The sequence below is a fragment of the Podarcis erhardii genome, assembly GCF_964252035.2.
Source record: "Podarcis erhardii genome assembly, chromosome: 1".
Taxonomy (NCBI): domain Eukaryota; kingdom Metazoa; phylum Chordata; class Lepidosauria; order Squamata; family Lacertidae; genus Podarcis; species Podarcis erhardii.
In genome coordinates, this window is record NC_138497.1 from 43,564,177 (window position 1) to 43,583,331 (window position 19,155).

Below are 19,155 nucleotides of genomic sequence, written 5' to 3' on the forward strand. Positions count from 1 at the left end.
CAGAAAGCGGGGTTCCCTGAGCGGGTGGCGGGGGTCCATGGGCTGGTTAAACAACCACCATGGGCCGCTTGTGGCCCATGGGCCTTAGGTTGCTGACCCCTGCTCTACCCTCATACTGTGCAGAGGGAGAAAAAAGCTACACCGACGAAGCGCCCATACAGCTCGTTCCCCCCACTGCATCTTTTAACTGCTCAGCTGAGGAGTGTGCGGTTGCTGCTCCCCTCAGAGTCCCCCAGCCTGGCACTGGCTCCAGGCAAGGGATCCTCACTGCTCTCCCTGCTCATCTGCAAGCTGGGGGAACACCAGGGATGGCTCAACTGGCGGTGGGGAGCCCTCCCGTGCCCCAGCTGAGCCGTACAAACTGCCTTGTCCCAGCCCGCTAGGCGCTGGGGTGAAAATGTCTCGGCTCCTGTGGTGAGAGCTGTGGCAATTTCACCCAGTGCCTCGCAGCCAGTGCAGCTTGTTTGTTCAATATCGCGGTATATCGCCAGACCACAACGTTTGGCTGGTGATACACTGCGATGCTGCAAAGCTGATATCGCTCAGCCCTAACCCTCACCGTGACATAGTTGGCTTCTGCTTTAGATTAATATGAAGTGTTCTGATATCTTTGCCAGTGTTTTTGCAGGAAAGCTTAAAGCCACTCATTGCGATGGCACAGAACTCATACTGGCCAACATCACTTTCACAGCAGTCAACAAAAATTCAGTGTCATGTGGCCGCTGAATTTCTTTGGATTTGCTGAAGAGAATGTGATATTGTTTGCCTTAAAACAAGGGAAGCGAAACCCCTGAAAGTCCAAAGTGGTACAGACTAAACAGAGTTGCAGTGCTTAGAGTCGGAAGGTATTTGTCATGTATACAGTGCTAAAGAAAGAACGAACAACTGGACAGTTTCATGATGCTGAACTTTGATCTGAGCTTATGATAGGCAAATGCTTACTTGAATCAAAGTTCACAGATAAAGGAAGTTAGACCAGGATTATGTATTGAGGTGAGGTTTGTTTTTGTATAGTGTAGGTCATGATAAAGAGAGAAAGGACTTCTTTGAAACTCTGGTGTTGAAAGAGGCTGCATCTCCAGGGGCAGAGTACATGTTGATGCAGAAGGCCCAATTTGAATCTCCAGCTAAAAGGATCTTGGATAGCAGAACTGGAAAAGGCAGAGACTTCAGAATATTGCTGCATCTCAGAGCAAAAACCAAGCTGGTTCAAATGTTCTCATCTGTAAAGGGGTTTGCCAGTGGCGTCTTGGCTACAGATTTTACCCAGTCTAACTGTTTTGGATCCTTTCCCCAACACAACCTTGGGAATTATAGTTCTGGGATCAAACCAGGGCTCTTTCATGGAATTGATTCGTGCTACAAAAGCAACAACTGCTTTCTGTTTTGGACATTAACTGGTCCTAATAACATTTATTATTTCCACTGACTGACTCTACATACTCCTCCCTGGACTTATACAACTACCAAAATCTTGATCTAAGCTTGTACTGTAGTACAAATATGTCCTTTAGTTCATTTAATTTCCGTGTTGGAAAAAAAAAAGTTCCAGGTCGAGCAAAGGTCCAAGTGTGGTTTGTGTGTGCTTGTGTGTAACTGGAACTATGGAAGGCACCACATTGAGCCGCATGAAATGGAAGTCCATCGGAAACTTCTGTTTCAGTGTATCTGAAGAAGTGTGCATGCACACGAAAGCTCATACCTAGAACTGACTTAGTTGGTCTTTAAGGTGCTACTGGAAGGAATTTGTTTTGTTTTGTGTGTGCTTGTTGTCTTTCTCTATAAAGGTGAATGGCTCAGGCTTGAATGCTTTAATCTCTTAAAGACCAGACTCACCTTTAGAATCTGTCTTCTCTTTTCAAATAGGAATTTTATTGGTATGAGTTTTGTTTGTTTTTCTTCATGTGCACCTTGAGTGAAATCTTTTGTCTGGAATAAAGTAGGCAAGTCGTGTTGAGGCAGATTCCAGGGATGGCTGCAACACAATACAATGTGCAGCAGGGCTTGCGGAGTTTTGAAACTGAGCTACAGATGAGGCCTACAGGAGTCCTCCTTGCTGGTCAAAATACATTTTTTCCCCATTCCCTCTTCTCCTCTCAGTTTCCTATTTTCCCCCCCCTTCCAACACTCAGACAGCAAGCATTTCATGGCCACTAAGCATGCTGAGCCATAGCTGTTTTGGGGGTTATGCCATGGTCTGGGTTGACTCTCTCTTTTTTTGGTACTTCTGCAAACCTAGAGGTTCTCCCAAGCCTGCTGAGATTTATGGGTATATGATTAGAAAAGGTCTGTGGAACTTTATTTCAATATATGATCACAGCATCGAGACTTTTACATGCACAAAGAAGGAAAAAATCATCATTGTCTACAGTGGAGGAATGGTTGTTAGAATTACTGGACTTGGCTGAGATAGTGAAATTGACATGTTTAATCAGAGAAAAACCATTGTCAACATTTACTAAAGATTGGAAACTTTCCATGGGTTTTTTGCATGAAAAAGAAAATGTACTTATGATATCTCGGTTTGAGGATTGAAGATAATGTTAGTTTATAAAAGGTGGATTTGTTGAGTGTTGTCTTGGAGTACATGTGTTGAACAATTCTCTCTATACAGCTGACAGATAAAGAATCAGAAGTTCTCTTTTCTATTTCTCTCTATTTCCCTCTTTTTCTTTTACCCCATTCATTTTTTTCTTCTGTTTCTGCTCTGCGTTTTTATTTAGATTAGTGTTTTAGTCTTGATAAAAATATATCCGATATTGATCTTTATTTTTTTCCCTATTTCAATAAAAGGAAAGAACCTTCAAGATACTTGAAAACAAAAACAGATTTCCTGTTTTAATTGCTTGGCCTGAGCAGCCTCCTGGCCTAGGTGGAGTTGGCACAACAGATCACCTTCTTCCTGGGGGTCAAGGCAAGGTGCAGTAGAGGACTTCAGCTGGAGGGCCCAGGTGCTGCTAACAGTGCAAGAATAAAATTTTATTTTAAACACCTTGGAGGAAGGTTAAAGTACTACAGTAAATGAAACTGACCCAGCTACAGTTCTCAAAAGCTCACTCAGAGCAACTATGTGCAGTGTGCATGAACTACAGAGGTATAATGTCAGTGTTACAAATGAATGATGGCTTCCAGCCTGGGCATGTAGCAGTGGTGCTCTGAAAGAGACAAGATCTCACTATCACGTCCCACATCAGGCAATCGCTTAAGCACACACTCTATCTAGAGCTTAGATAGAAATATTTTCTAGCCCTGGTTTTAGTGTGGAGATTAGCAGGGCTTCCCCCCCCCCCCAGGTGTAAATCACTGGAACTAGCTTATGACATGTCTCAGGTGTGCGCCATAGCCATCCTAAGAGAACGAGGGAAGTGTTCATGGCGAGTTCTGGCACCTCTTTTTCTAGAAAAATAGCACTGGAGATTAGGAAGTATGCTCACACTTGTTTTGCAGTGAAGTACTCCCTGGAACAATTATAAACCTTTCTGGGATGTTTCTGGAAGGAGTACTTCACTGTGAGACATACGGTTTATGTCAGTGATACTTTTATATATAAACATAAATTAGATACATTATATAGAATTATTTTCAGAATGTAATTTTTTATTTTTGTTACGTGCTATTTCTATTTTGTAAGGGATGTTTTGTGTTTAAATGCTGTGTAATATATAAATATATATATCACTGCGGAAGGAGGTAGTTATCATTTCCCTGCAGGCTATTTTTGTGATCGGCGCCCCACCCCTATTGCTTTTCATGGGGTAAAGGAGATACATGAAGAAAAATGGTGGGGAGTTTTATAATTGATCTTCCAGATTCTTATGTTGTTTGAACCTCTGTGTAAAGCACCTTTATGTTACATTGTCTCCCTTTGTGACATGAGAAGAGCCTGTCGCTATGGAGAAACTGATCTAATGAGTTTGAGGGGAGAAGAGGTGGCATAATAAACATACTCAGGGGGCTATTTATTTATTAAGTCATGTTTGCTCTAATTTGAAAACATCTGAGGCATGTGTCTGATCTGTCATATATATGTCTGAATGCACACCCACAGTGCAGCATCATGCATATTGTTGTTGAAACAGGATGGGTGTGGGTGCATCAGAATCTCCTGCTATAAAATGGAGAGTTTTCTTCCATTGGCTTATCAGAGGATGCCTGTGTTTTAGGAGGAGACCCCATGCAGATACTCTCTATCCATTCAGTTCCTTGCATCTCCAGTTAAAAGGGTCAGGTAGCAGAAGCTATGAAAAACCTTTAACTGCCTGAGATCTTGGAGAGCCACTGCCAGTTTCCTACGCATTGGCAATCCATGTGGGGAAACGACCTTGGGGAAATGATGGGAACAGTGTGCTTGCATGGGTATAACCTATTGTAATCCTTTGGGTGTGACCTGAGCATTTGCTGGTCTTTGCCTGTTGTTAAAAAGTCTTGCTGTTCCAGCCACTTTTGGTAATGACGTTTAGGTAGCTGATTGAAAACTCTGGCATAACTGGTTGCACTTCAGTCTAGTTTAAGGTCACTGGAAACTTCCCAGTATATTTCCATTTGACGTCAGATGTCTTTGCCTGCAGCTTACTAGGTTTGGCCCTTTCCCTCCACATGAACAGCCCTTATTGCTAAAGATAAATTGGATAGGAAAGCTGGATTGAACTTTCTGGGGTAAAAGATTACCTCAGTAGTCTGGCTTCTTCGGCAACTGTCTCAAGGGCCTGTTGGTTGAGTTAGTAGGATCAAGTAGCAATACCACTCTTTCACTGGAGGTTTTTAAGTAGAGGTTGGATGGACACCTGTGACAGGTGGAGCCAGAACCAATGAGAGGTAGAGCCGATGGATTCTGGTTTTGCCCTCATCCTCCACTGTGCTGAGTTGTACAGTGGCAACACTGAGAGGAAGGAGGACAAAAAATGCCATCAGTGGGCTTTATAAAATAAGAAGACAGGCAGGTGGGGGCTGGATAAAGGCAGACTGAGGTTAGTGGAGCAGTGCTCCACTTGCCCTGCTGGATGAGCCTCTCCTGTTTATTCTTCTATTTGCATATAAGAATGGGCACAGGCAAGGAAGTTGACAAGATGGCGCCACAGCCACTGAGCCAACAATACACTACAAAAGTGCTACTTGACCTCATCCCTTACTGTCCTTAAAGCTACTTGTCTTCTACCACTTTGAAAAAATGTCTAATTTTTAAAAATAATCTGCTAATGTAGCATTTTAACCACCAGCGATACCTATCCTTGGACATCCATTTTTTAAAAATCTCCTGCAGGTTGTGGGGTGCATTTGTAGCTGTCATGTCATTTTAGTCATGTGTTTGTTCCCTTCATTTTTCAGAATTGAAGCCAAGCATTCTGTCATCCTTTGTTAATCCTTTTGCTTTACTGATTTTTTAAAACTGATTTTATTCAGTTTATATTATTATTGGTTAGCTGCGCATGGTGTTTTATGTAGATTGGCAGGATATATTTTGAATTAATACATAAAAATGTTGTTGCTTCTCCCCCTTGTCAGATGATCGGCCGCCTGTAGCCCGTGCATGGATGGAGATGAAAGTGCAGCCTAACGAGCCGGTGACACTGAGGGGTTCAGAAAGTTTTGATGACCATGGTATTGTGAATTATGAATGGACTCTTCTCTCTGGCGATGACTCTCTGGTGATGGAGGTAAGGAAGGCCAAATGTTTGGCTTAGGTTTGCTTCCACAATAGCTTGCCAGTCTCCACTTATCAGCATTCAGGTGATCATATCTCTGCTTAATAAGCTGAGACAGAATGAACTGCCTGCACATGAAACCCCTTCTCTCCTTCTTCTGTGTCAGCCATGATTAAACAAGGGAATCTCTTTGTAAACATTGTTTTTCATTTCATTCAAACCAAAAAACTATGGCTAGTAGCTTCAGAATCAAGGTATGATTCAACCATAGGCCATAGTTTAAGATTCAGGCTGGTTCTGAAGCTTTTAATCATAGTTTCTTGGTACGGATGAAACGGGAAACTATGGTTGATTAAGGAATTCCCTGATTTAATTGTGGCTCCTATTAAGAGAGGAGCAAAGGGGCTGCATACTGTGGCAAAAAGGTGGTTTATGTCTTGGCTTATTAAGTCAACATATGATCATCTGAATTGAGCCAGTGAATCATTTTGTCATGATGTCAGCAGTATGGTTCAATTAAGTTGTTACTCAGCATACGCCTCCTTTCTTTAAGCAAATTACTGGAGATGTTATGCAAAGAAACAAGCTCTGTGAGAATAGCCATCAGCTTTGCATCTGATATTCATTTACTCCCTTCTCCCTCTAACACCTAAATGACCTTTTTATATCCTTGAAATCCTTAATAGATGGGTTAATGCATTTTTTTTATATTTAATGATATGGCATTGTTGAACTTTGCACAAAGATAAAAGACAATGAGATTAGCATTCAGTACTATTAATCCCAGAAAATCATCTAAGGGCATATGGTTTTCTTACATTATACGTAAGATCAAAGCAGGTCTGAGCCTGGTCAGTGTCTGGATTAAGAGACTGCCTGAAAGCCAGATCTGTAAGCTGTACTTAGTGTAAGTTTGATTATGTAAGGCATGCCTCAGTTCAAAGCTTGAACCTGTCCTGGGTTCGCGTATTCTAGATGTGTGCTACATACAATCCCTTGCTTGCTTCTGAGTAAGTAAATCCAGTTTAGGCAGATTCCAGTGATGACTGCAAGGGAGACAGGGCTCCAGCAGTTTGACATTCTGCCTTTCAGCAATCTTTAATGAGTTCAAAAACAACAGGCAGGTCCTTTGCCACTACGAGTGCTGGGTCAGATTATTTGCCTTTTCTGGCCCAAGGAGATGGGCAGTGAACTACCTTTTCCCAGGGCAAGGGAGTGTCTTGGGGATTGTGACTGGGTAAATATCCTCGTGTTCCTCAATCCTAGAATGCAGTGGTGTTCAAGCTGACTTTGAGACATGGCAGGCGGTAGCATTTAGGCGGGCTTCGATCTAAGAATTGCCGCCCTATCCTTCACTGGGGAAACGGGGGCCTGACAGCATCACTTGCTCGTAATGGGCGCTGTAAGTACCTTCCACTGGTGGGGAGGTATACAATAGCCACATCAGACCCGGCAGTTGCCACCTCAGTTGCATGCGAGAGGGAGACAAAGTGGGAGGACCAGTCACAGGGACAAATCACTACTGCTTTGAAGGAAAGGGAGGGGTCTGTGGCTGGGGGGGGGGTGTCCCAAGAAAAATGCCATTCAAAAGACAGGCTTCAAGTGAAACTAGGCCTTTATGTGGTACAAACATATGCAGGGGCAGCCTTCATGAAAAATCAGTGAAGGACTGTAACATGGTATAATTGCATAGAGCAGGCATGGCCAAACTTGGCCCTCCAGCTGTTTTGGGACTACAATTCCCATCATCCCTCACTACTGGTCCTGTTAGCTAGGGATGATGGGAGTTGTAGTCCCAAAACAGCTGGAGGGAAAGTTTGGCCATGCCTGGCATAGAGCTTTTATACACTTCCGTATTACACACATGATTACTATTAACCAATCATATAATTGCAATAAATTTCCTATAACCCACTTTCATCACTCTAAACCAATTGGGAATCCTTTCGCTCCTTTGACTAGCCCTCCCAGCCTTCTCATTAAAATATGTAATTATGCATAGCTATTCTGCTCTGTCTTTCGTCACGCGGGTGGCGCTGTGGGTAAAACCTCAGTGCCTAGGACTTGCCGATCGCATCGTCGGCGGTTCGAATCCCCGCAGCGGGGTGAGCTCCCGTCTTTCGGACCCAGCTCCTGCCCACCTAGCAGTTCAAAAGCACTCTTAAGTGCAAGTAGATAAATAGGTACTGCTTTATAGTGGGAAGGTAAACGGCGTTTCCGTGTGCTGCGCTGGTGCTGGCTCGCCAGAGCAGCTTCGTCACGCTGGCCACGTGACCTGGAAGTGTCTCCGGACAGCGCTGGCCCCCGGCCTCTTAAGTGAGATGGGCGCACAACCCTAGAGTCGGACACAACTGGCCCATACAGGCAGGGGTACCTTTACCTTATTCTGCTCTGTCTTTCATTATTAATCTTTGACTAATTATTCTGTTTGTTAGCTATCCACCAGCATCCTCTTTTATTTATTTGTGATTAGTAGTTTCATTCTTCTACTGACTTCAAGATTAAATTTAGTCAGTTGTACATACACCTAGCCAACTTCCTTCAATCATTGCTTATGGTACTTGTCTTCAGAGATTAATGGTGCACTCTTTCAGTATACCAAGGTACAAGTTTTTCACACTTCCAATCTAAAAATGGTGTTTGTGTGTGGTTTTTTTAAACTAGGCAGGGATAGTGAGATTTCATGGTTTTGCTAAGCCACAAGCTACCAGGAAAATGGAGTCTTGGCTACAAAAATGGATTCAAACAAAACAAGAAGATGCAGATTTCAAACAGGACAAGGAAATTTGAGTTTTCTGCTTCAGGGGAGATGGGAAAGGGAGAAACTTGATCCCAGACTAGAGGTTGCTAGCTTCCCTTGTGGGTCACCTGAGGTCAAATGTAAATTCTAGCTTGTGGGACTAGTCTGGCAACCTTATTATGTCCAGTGCCTTTGCTTCCTGCTCTAAATTGTTGTATAATGCCATGCCATCTACATGCCCCATAAATTGTTATTGTCTACTTCATGACGCAAGAGTGAATATAAAGCACTCATTTTATGTTGGACAAATGTGAGGTGCCAGGTTACAGTGCCATCATGGTATCTGAGTCTGTGTTCATATCTTGCAGTGTTTAAGGCTTGGTGTGTGTTTTTTCAGAACCAATGTATGGCTTCTAAACACAATTTTGAAAAGCTTTTCCAAGGTTGCCTTGAACTCTAAATCAGGTTACATTGGTTTTTTTAAAAAAGAAAGTTGAGGGATGGGGAGGTAGGAGAGTTGGCTGATGTTCAAAGCCATCTGTGTCTACATCTGGCAAGTGTGGCCTTTCTTCCTAGGAGCGAAAAACACATAATAGCAGATGCCCCATCTCTGCAAGTACAAATAGCTTTTACAAAGTTCTGTCTCTTTCTCCTTAGGCCACTCAACTGTATCACTGTGTGGCATTTTGGTTGGCGTAATAAAGGTATTGCCCTAATATGGCTTTCAGATCTTTTCTTACAGCCAACATGACTTCCTTCTACTCTTTGTAGTAGAAAGTTTTAGTCTTTGGTCCTTCTAGTTGATGTCATCAGGAAGGGACAGCTTTGATTGGAGGTCCTTGTGACTTTTTCAAAGGCTTTATTACTACTATCACAGTTATCCTAATAATACTGTGTGTTCTGTAACATTTTGTTGTGGTGTTCCTGCAAGACTGGTCTACTAAAACATTTCCAGTGCTGGGATCCATTGTTTGAAATGTCCTGTGGGGCAGTCCCAATTGTCCTTGGGTCTCAGTGTATCAGTGTATGGACATTGAAAAACGTCCCTCAAAATTTGCCAGAGTCGGGAACCTCCAAATTTGCCTTGATGCTTTAGGTCATGGATGTGGAACCCATGGCATTTCGAGATGATGCTGGACTCCAGCTCCCATCATTTCCAAAACATAGCCATTGACCAGGGATGATGGGAGTTGTAGTCCAGCAGCACTGGTGTGGTGGGGGGGGCAAGTACTCCATCCTGACTTTAGGTCAGGCATCCCCAAACTCGGGCCTACGGCTTTTTGGGGACTACAACTCCCATCATCCCTGACCACTGGTCCTGTTAGCTAGGGATGGTGGGAGTTGTAGTCCCAAAACAGCTGGAGGGCCAAATTTGGGGATGCCTGCTTTAGGTGAAGTTCTGTGGCAACTCTGAAAAACACCCACCACCATTACATTTCTTGAACCAAGATGAGAGAATGCTGAAGCTCTTGCTATAGCTTATGTTATCATGCCTTCTGAAAGGACCTCCCTTCTTTACATTTTGCATCTTCAGAAAGAGACAGATCATGTGGTGCTCACCAACCTGCAAGAAGGGACTTACATCTTCCAGCTGACTGTGACGGATACTTCTGGACAGAAGGGCTCTACCAACATCACTGTCACTGTGCTAAATGCTGAGCAGACTGTAGGTGGGTCATTGCTAGCTGTACCTTTCAAAGATAGAGTCTAGAACTGGAACCCCGGCTGATACTAGTCTTAGGGACACACTGGGGAACAGTGTCACATGCTGGGACCTTCCAACTAGTAATATTGTAAGATCAGGGGAATAAGCTAAACCTAAACCTAACCAGTGCTTCCTAACCAGTGTCTTCTCTGATACTTATTGTGTGTGTTTCTTCTAGAGCACTGCTTGGCTCCTTATAAGGTTGGACGTTGCCGGGCTAGCTTTCCTCGCTGGTACTACAATCCAGAAACTCAGCAGTGTCAGGAATTCACGTTTGGGGGTTGCAAACCCAACAAGAACAATTACATACGAGAAGAAGAATGTAAACTTGCCTGCAAGAATGTCCAAGGTTGGTCTCCTTTGAGAAAATCCCTTCTTTCTGGATTTCAGAGATTCAAGTGAGAAAACATTTGTCATTTGATAGATGCCACTGAGAATTAATTTTTGAAGAGGTGGAGGAAGAACCCATCTACCAAGTCTCGATGTGATGTGCTCAGGCTTTTTGAGGGGAGATTAAAAATCTCCATAAATTTGGAAGCAATAATTAGCCTGGGACTTGTTCCAACATCTTTAATGCTGAACTGATCATAAATTGTGGCAGTTCCTGCAAAGCATTTATTTTAAAGATTGATGAGGACCAGCAATTCTAGGCAAGCAACATGGAATTTTTCCCATCTCTCTAGTCAGAGCTCATCATCACATGAGAGAAATGCATTCAGTTAAAAATTGAACATTGTTGGCATCCGTCTGTCTTGAGAGACAATAATAATAATAATAATTTATTATTTATTCCCCAGCCACTCTGGGCGGCTTCCAAAAAAAAAAAAAATTAAAATACTCTAATACATCAGACATTAAAAGCTTCCCTAAACAGGGCTGCCTTCAGATGTCTTCTAAAAGTCTGGTAATTGTTGTTCTCTTTGACATCTGGTGGGAGGGCGTTCCACAGGGCGGGTGCCACTACCGAGAAGGCCCTCTGCCTGGTTCCCTGTAACTTGGCTTCTCGCAGTGAGGGAACCGCCAGAAGGCCCTTGGCGCTGGACCTCAGTGTCCGGGTAGAAAGATGGGGGTGGAGATGCTCCTTCAGACAATGGAAGAGTGTGCCATTGGGGGGTAAAGTCAAACTGCTGGAGAGTTACAGTGTCTGCTATGGCTGTAGAGGCCAATAACACAGAGTCGGTCTGCCAACAGGCCTGGTACCTGATAAATCACTTCCTTGGGGAAATTCATGTTCAATTTTGTGGTCAAACTGCTTGCAATCCTTTCAGGACATAACCTCGGAATGCTGAGTTTTGCAACACACAAGTCATGTTCTTTCCCATACTTCTTTCCCATACTTGGCAGAGCTGAATCTTAATAGCTTTAAATGCAGTGAGTTCACTGAGTCTCTGTAACCTGTGACTTTTTGTACTTTGCTAAAAGCTAGCTAGGTTTTGGAATCGGGAATGACTGACAGCTGTTTCACTAATTCTAGAAGGGTGTTGTTGGGAAACCACATTAAAAAAACTCTTTTTCTCCTGTGGCCCCTCCAACACAGTAGTGTAGCTGGAAATGAATTGTGTGCATGCCAGCATTTAAAAGGAGGGGAAATGTTTTAACAGATAAAGCATTATTGTTTTGTCTGAATTTTTAGATGAGATCCAATGACTTGCATGTAATTTTCTGAAAAACAGCAATCTCCCTCCCTCCTAATCTCTTTCTTTCTCTCTAGGTGCTGTTGAAAAGCGAAATGAGCCAGGTAAGCATTTCAGTGGCCTGGTTTGTCCAGAACACTAAGCCAAGTCTGGGCTTAGGAGATGGCCCACATGTGCAGATTCCTAGAGTGGAACCTGCAGCCACTCTGCTCTTCCCTGGTGCTTTCTGTTGCCATGCTGTACTCAGCTGAGCCAAGGATTGGCTTAACATTCTGCCTGCAGGTGGGCTCGCAGTTAAGCAGAGGTGGATTTAGGGCAGCAGGACTGGTTCTGCCGCACTGGGTGCTGGGGCTAGGGGGCGCCACAAAGCGTCACAACTACGATGTCATAAATTGAGCAGAACGGAAGGTGAGAGACAAGCTGGGGGTGCTGAAATTAGACCTTGCGCATGACGTCGCTGAAATTTGAAAAACCACAGTCTGTCCCTGAGTCAAGTTCTCTCCTCACTAACCATGAGCTGTGAGCAGTAACACACCTTGGTTACAGTTCATGGTTAGCGAGGAGAGAACTTAACCACGAGCCCAGATTTTGACGATACATTAAGCCAAACCGTGGCCTGTCACAGCACATTGCAACACTTTTGTGCCTTCTCCCTAAGCCAAAGTTTGCTTTGCGGGTTCTGCCTGTATATCTGCATGGCTCCACCCTTTCTCACTTTCTGGCTGACTTCAGGCTCAGTGACAAATACTGGTGACTGGTCTCTTGCCTCTGTGCTTGCAGCGTTGCAAAGAGGTAGCTTTCTTGGCATGGCGAAGCTCTTGTCTTTACTGCTCTCACTGGCACAATCTTTAGTCCTGGTCTGCCCTAAGGATGATTGATCTGAAGCAAATGTCCCCGTCCGGAAGGGGGCACTGTCTTTGCTGAGAACCAAAAGGTCTGGTTTATATTTCCCCTATAGTGTGCAATGAAAACTGCCTGCCCTACTCTTTCAAATGTGACGATGGCTGCTGTATTGACAGCTTCCTGGAATGTGATGAAACTGCAGATTGTTCAGATGGGTCAGACGAGAAGTTATGTGATTCATGTAAGTAGGTGTTGCTGTGACGTCTTTGAAAATGGGCATAATCATACCACACATGCAAAAGAACCCAGGCCTTGGCATCTCCAGGGAAAGGAATAAAGTGCCCTGAAAAACATCTGCCCAAGATTATGGAGGGCCACGGCTATTCAACACTCCAGAAGTAGCATCCTCTCCCCCCCTCCACCTCCAGTAACTTTTATATCTGGAGTCAAAAGGCCAGAAACACTCTAGCTGTTTTCCTGGCACATCCTCCCTTAGAGAGATACTTGAGGGTGGGCCATGGCAGGTGGAAGCAGCCACCCTCTGATGGCAAACATGGTCCTTCCAGGAGAGGAAGTCATGTTCTCTTCTCATTTTTTGTCTCTGTACAATTTTGGGACAGACCACTGAAGCTACTATCAAATCTACTATCTCTTCTGCTTGAACCGTTTCCACAAGTTCACAGAACTGAAGCTAGAAAGGGCAGAATGGTAGTCTTCTCTCTCCCTCTCTTTCATCACCAAAGATGGATCATGCCTTACTTCATTTTATTCAGGTCCCATACAGATTTCACAGTCCCCTCTGAAATCTAAAAATGCGTAAGGACTGGTTCACTCGTGCAAAGCAGGCATTTCTCTCCCCTCCATACACTTTTACATGAACCCTCCTCTCTCTCTCTCTCTCTCTCTCTCTCTCTCTCTCTCTCTCTCTCTCTCTTTCTCTCTCTTTCATATTGAGTCCAGGATCTTGTGTGGAGAAATGTAAGCAAACAGGACTGAATAGAGGCACCATCAATATATTTCCACCCACTGCAATCGCCAGCATCATTGCAGACTACTGATTGTATCAGTGTATTGCCTTGTTCGCGCTGATGTTGTACCGCAGGACTCTGTATTTGGATTGAGTGGGGAGAGATTTTATGATGAGCTAGTATGCATGTGTGTGCACATGTGTGCACAGTAGAAGCAGCCAGCTGGCATGTGTGAACTAGCTTTTAATGGCAACGTCCTGCATTTCCCTTTGCGAATGTTCCCATTGCTCTTGTTTGTATTTCTGGTCAAAGTGTCCGTTGCAATTTCACAGGACTGCAAAATGTGGCTTATTGAGAACATGTTTTGCATTTGGAGGTGGGGTTTTTTAAATTTCTTGCATAATAGGTGCAAAAGGTGATAATTAGGTGATAAAGGGCAGCTAATAAATATAAGAATAATACCAGCTTTCACTGATTTTTCATTTCTTGTTCATTAAATGTTGCTGTGTAGAGTACACTGCTCAGGATTCCAGCCATTCCATTTAGTTTTTCTGTGCTCCAGTTTTCTGTATTCTACACATGTACACACCTCAAAAATCATCAGCATTCTGTGGCCACGGAGCATACTCAGTCTTTATTGAATTCTCTCTTTCTCTCTTTCTCTCACACACACACTTTTTGTGTATTGTTCTGTTTTGTTTAACACAATGTCTTGCAAACCTTGGGTTTTTCCCTAAGCCTGCTGATACCTCCCTCTTGTGGGTGGTACTGTTTGGGCTACAGAAGCAACAGCACTCATAGTTGCTGTTGAAAAGTATGTGGGCAACATCTACTAAAATCTCAGAAACCAGAGAGGAAATCTTCCAGCCAAAAGGTTTAATACTTTAAAAATTGCCAGATACATTTTGCAAAATGAGAACATACAAATCTGTTCCATTTCCCAGAGTTAGTTTTATTTCAGCTTTTCTTGCTTTTCAGTTAAATAAACACAAAAATGTTATTGTGGTGTTTTGTTTTTAAAGTAGGCCATACATACGGGTCTACTTATTACTGTCTAGTACAGGGGTCAGCAGCCTTTTTCAGCCGTGGGCCGGTCCACCTTCCTTCAGACCATGTGGTGGGCCTGACTATATTTTGAAAAATAATAACAATAATGAACGAATTCCTATGCCCCACAAATAACCCAGAGATGCATGTTAAATAAAAGCACACATTCTACTCATGTAAAAACACGTGGGCCGGATTGAGGAGGCAATTAGGCCTCATCCGGCCACCGGGCCTTAGGTTGCCTACCCCTGGTCTAGTATGTCTAAAGTTGATAACAGAAACAAATAAGGAGGTGAATGGGGAAGATCAGAGAACTACTAACAAAACAACAGGGAGAAACTATTTAAATAAGAGGTCAGGGCGTTTCTGACTTTATGCTGATTCTTTGCACTGTCATCACACCAAAAGAACCATTATGTGAACTATCCCCTCCCCCTTTGTGTTTCTTGCAGATGTGCAAGGGTTCAATCGATTACGTAATATCAATGTTACCACCAGCCAAAGTAAGTATATCCTGAATGCCTGTGGAGTGGACTCTACTTTGGATGAATGTGCTAATAACCAATTTGATTACTTACATTTGCATCTCTCCAAGTGTAATTGGGGTTGGAAAGGGTGACTGTTCCAGAAGGATTGGAGATGGATTGCAGTTACCTTGCTCAAATTAAAAGAATAAACTGTACCAAAGGCTTTCCTGCAAAGGAACAGTAGCACTTCTCAGCTCCTTAGTATATGCATCATTTTGATGAACACTAAAGTTAGGCATTTTCCCAGTCAATGAAGATGTGATCAGTTCACTGGTCAAGTAGTGTTCAAGTATTTTAAATGCATTATTTTTTATTCAAACAACAAAAGTATATCTTCATCTTCAACTGGTTTGAAAAACCAGCAAAAGTTGTTTGGCACCTTAAAGAGTAACAAATTTATTCTGGCATATAAAGTATGACCGCACCCATGTTTTCTCCAATGCTAGTTCTGCCCAGGGTAGACCCATTGAAATGAATGGGCATGACTAATTTAGGCTCATTAATTTCAATAGGTCTAACACTGAGCAGGGGACGCGGGTGGCGCTGTGGGTAAAACCTCAGTGCCTAGGACTTGCCGATCGTATGGTCGGCGGTTCGAATCCCTGCGGCGGGGTGAGCTCCCATCGTTCGGTCCCAGCTCCTGCCCACCTAGCAGTTTGAAAACACCCCTAAGTGCAAGTAGATAAATAGGTACCGCTTTATAGCGGGAAGGTAAACGGCGTTTCCATGTGCTGCGCTGGTGCTGGCTCGCCAGCTGCAGCTTCGTCACGCTGGCCACGTGACCCGGAAGTGTCTTCGGACGGCGCCGGCTCACGGCCTCTAGAGCGAGATGAGCACGCAACCCTAGAGTCGGACACGACTGGCCCGTACGGGCAGGGGTACCTTTACCTTTACCTTTACCTTTAACACTGAGCAGGACTTAGTTGACTACAACTCTTGGTTACTGTGAAACAATGAAACTTTTGCAAAAATGTAATTGTAACTTTTAACAATGTGAGGTAAGGATTCCATAAATGTGAATCATTCACTGAATGAGTACGTTTTGTTTTATATCCTCAAATACCTGGGCCAGCCTTGCCCAACCTAGTGCCCTTCAGATACAGTTACATTACTGTAACACACATTGGCCCCAGCTAGCGTGGCCAACTGTCAGCCATGATGAGATATGTAGCTTAATATCTGGAGGGGGTCAGGCTAAGGAAAACAGGACTACAGTTGCCAAAAAAAGTTAGAACAGAAATAAAGTGAAGCAATAAGTGGTTAAGGGGAAAGTCAGTTTTTGAAGGCAGTTGTGCTAAGAAAGCAGTAGGCCAATTTAAATAATTATTATCAGATGATCAGGTATTAGCTAATGTCCTGATACAAAACCATCTCAATAATATTTTTTGGCAGGTCACTGTGTGGATATGCCAGATACTGGGAGATGTGACGATAGCATACCTCGCTGGTATTACAACCCGTTTGCTCAGAAATGCCGTCGCTTCACCTATGGAGGCTGTGAAGGCAACAAGAATAATTTTGAGGAGGAGGAAGTCTGTATGAAATCTTGCGAAGGTGTCACAAGTAAGTAGAAAAAGGATCTAAAGAGGTGGGCAGGAGATGTGGGGCATCTTTTCCTTAGTAAATGTTTTTTGAGTAAATTCTTGGCACCATGCAGGCCAGAGGTCAGCAGAATATGGAGTCACAGACTCCTTCTCCTGTTGGGTCTGTACTAGCATGATAGGCTTAACAGATTGTTGTTTAGCAGCCAGAGGGTCACATATTTATACTTCTCAGTACTAGATGGTGGGAACTAACAAATAATGGTGCTTATCATAACTTTCTCTGTGGCATCTATCTGGTTGCTATTAAAAGACAGAATGCTTAAATGCTCTTGATTCGACCCCATGTAGCATTCTGTATTCATGTGAGAAGCTGTCTGAGTCCAAGCAAGGCCAGTGGTTCATCTAGCTCAGTAATAGACTGCTGGCTGGCAGAAAGCACTGATTCTGGTCCCTGGAAGAACCTGGTTTGTTGCTGGCCTCCCAAGCGTGGCTTGGTAGGAAGCATTTAACCCCAATCCCTGGCTCAGGTGTAACACAAAGCCAGCTTCCTAGTTTGTTTGTTCCACTTGCACCAGGGGAGAAGCAAAGTGGGAGCAATCAGCCACTTCTTCCTGTGATCTTTGGATGAAGGGCAGTATACAAATTTAATAAACAATAAAATAAAATAAATATACCACAATAAGCCACAAAGTCTGGCTTATTGCATGATCATCGCATGTGAGTATCTTTGTTTCCCCGAAAGAACTGTTGGCCTCATAATCCTATTTCAGGGGTCAGCAACCTTTTTCAGCTGTGGGCCAGTCCACCATCCCTCAGACCATGTGGGGGGCCAGACTATATTTGTGGGGGGGGGGGAATGAACAAATTCCTATGCCCCACAAATAACCCAGAGATGCATTTTAAATAAAAGCACACATTCTACTCATGTAAAAACACGCTGATTCCTGGACTGTCCACAGGCCAGATTGAGAAGGCGATTGGGCCAGATCCGGCCCCCGGGCCTTAGTTTGCCTACCCATGGCCTATTTCATTGTCACCATCTTCTTTTACCTCCCACACTCCTTTCTTTTTCTTCCTGGTTTCTGGTTTATTTTTTAATTGTTAATCCAGCTGTTGGAAAGCAGAGAAAGGCGGTATATAAATCTAAGTAGTAAAATAAAAATAATAAATGAACATATGATTGAACTACAGATAGGTAGCCGTGTTGGTCTGCCATAGTCAAAACAGGAATTTGTTTTGTTTTGAATATGATTGAACTGTTGGGGTGAAAATATGATATGACTTAAAGGGAAAGTTTTGGGAGAGTTTTAATATTAAAAGTGCACTGTATGAAACTGCCTCAGTGAAGGAGCATCTGCCATTATTCCAAGCATCATTATACAACCCTGTCTTTCTCTCCTCCACAGAGGAAGATCTGATTGGCCAGAGATGGAGCACCTATGAGGCCCGGCAGGCAGGTTTAAGTATGTAAACTGAACTCTACAATGCTCTTCTAGCACACTTATTTCTTTGCTCCTCAGTCTCTGCTGTCTGTCTCTTTTGCTTCGGCTGTAAGCTGCCATGTATTTTAGAAAATATGATAACTGGGAGGAGGCATGGGAAGAATCCTGATACTTCTGTACAAAGAAAGTGATGACGCGTAATTTGTTGCCTTTAGAAACATGGCACCATCACTTATGTGTGTTACATATTCATCCACTACATTGTTTCTTAAAAGTAATTTATGTTTTTAGTTAGCAAAAAGTATATGCCACTTACTCAATAAAAGACCTAGGCGGCTGACAGTTAGTCACACAGCTTATGACTACAAATCACAACAGTGAAATTTAAAACCAAAGGTTTTTCAAGCGAGTGCTCTAGAAATAACATGTATTTGACATGCTATCATAGGCACATCTATTCAGAGTTGAGCCCTGTTGAGTTCAATGGGATTGATCTGTTGTAAGTATGTATAGGATTGTAGCCTTAGGCTTCAAGTCTAAACACACTTACCATATTTTTCCATGTATAAGACAATATTTTTTCCTTAGAAGTAATAGGCAAAAATTCCATGTCTTATACACGGATAGAAGAGGGGGGGACAGGCGATTGGTGGCAGGAGATTGGCAGCGGCTATTGGGTGTGTGATTGGCTGCTGTGGCAAGGCCTGCTGACAAGTGGCTGCGGCAACTGGGTGGGTTATTTACAGTAGCGGTGAGGCGTGGTTGCTTCCCCCCCCCCAAAAAAAAGCTTAACAACTCTGAGCAATCTCCTCCCAATTTTATTTGTTGCGGTCCAAAAAAATAGGGGTCATCTTATACATGGAGGCATGTTATACACGGAAAAAGATGGTACCTTGGGATTCTGCGCCTCCGGGTATCTGCATGTTACATACCTTGGTGAGGGAATCACACCATGGAGTACAGTGGTACCTCGGGTTAAGTACTTAATTCGTTCCGGAGGTCCGTTAACCTGAAACTGTTCTTAACCTGAGGTACCACTTTAGCTAATGGGGCCTCCCGCTGC

General features: G+C 43.5%; 1 protein-coding gene across 2 annotated transcripts in view; it reads left to right on the forward strand.

Annotated features, from left to right (window-relative positions):
* Positions 1-19,155, forward strand: part of SPINT1 (serine peptidase inhibitor, Kunitz type 1) — a 35,732-nt gene that overhangs the window by 13,431 nt on the left and 3,146 nt on the right. Inside the window, exons 2-9 of one of the 2 annotated variants that reach the window (XM_081862556.1) lie at positions 5,503-5,654; positions 9,917-10,052; positions 10,266-10,436; positions 11,799-11,825; positions 12,680-12,805; positions 15,032-15,082; positions 16,499-16,669; positions 18,057-18,113. In XM_081862556.1, the coding sequence (XP_081718682.1) occupies positions 5,503-5,654; positions 9,917-10,052; positions 10,266-10,436; positions 11,799-11,825; positions 12,680-12,805; positions 15,032-15,082; positions 16,499-16,669; positions 18,057-18,113 (891 nt within the window). The remainder of the gene's footprint in view (positions 1-5,502; positions 5,655-9,916; positions 10,053-10,265; positions 10,437-11,798; positions 11,826-12,679; positions 12,806-15,031; positions 15,083-16,498; positions 16,670-18,056; positions 18,114-19,155) is intronic. The other variant, XM_081862557.1, reaches the window with a different exon arrangement.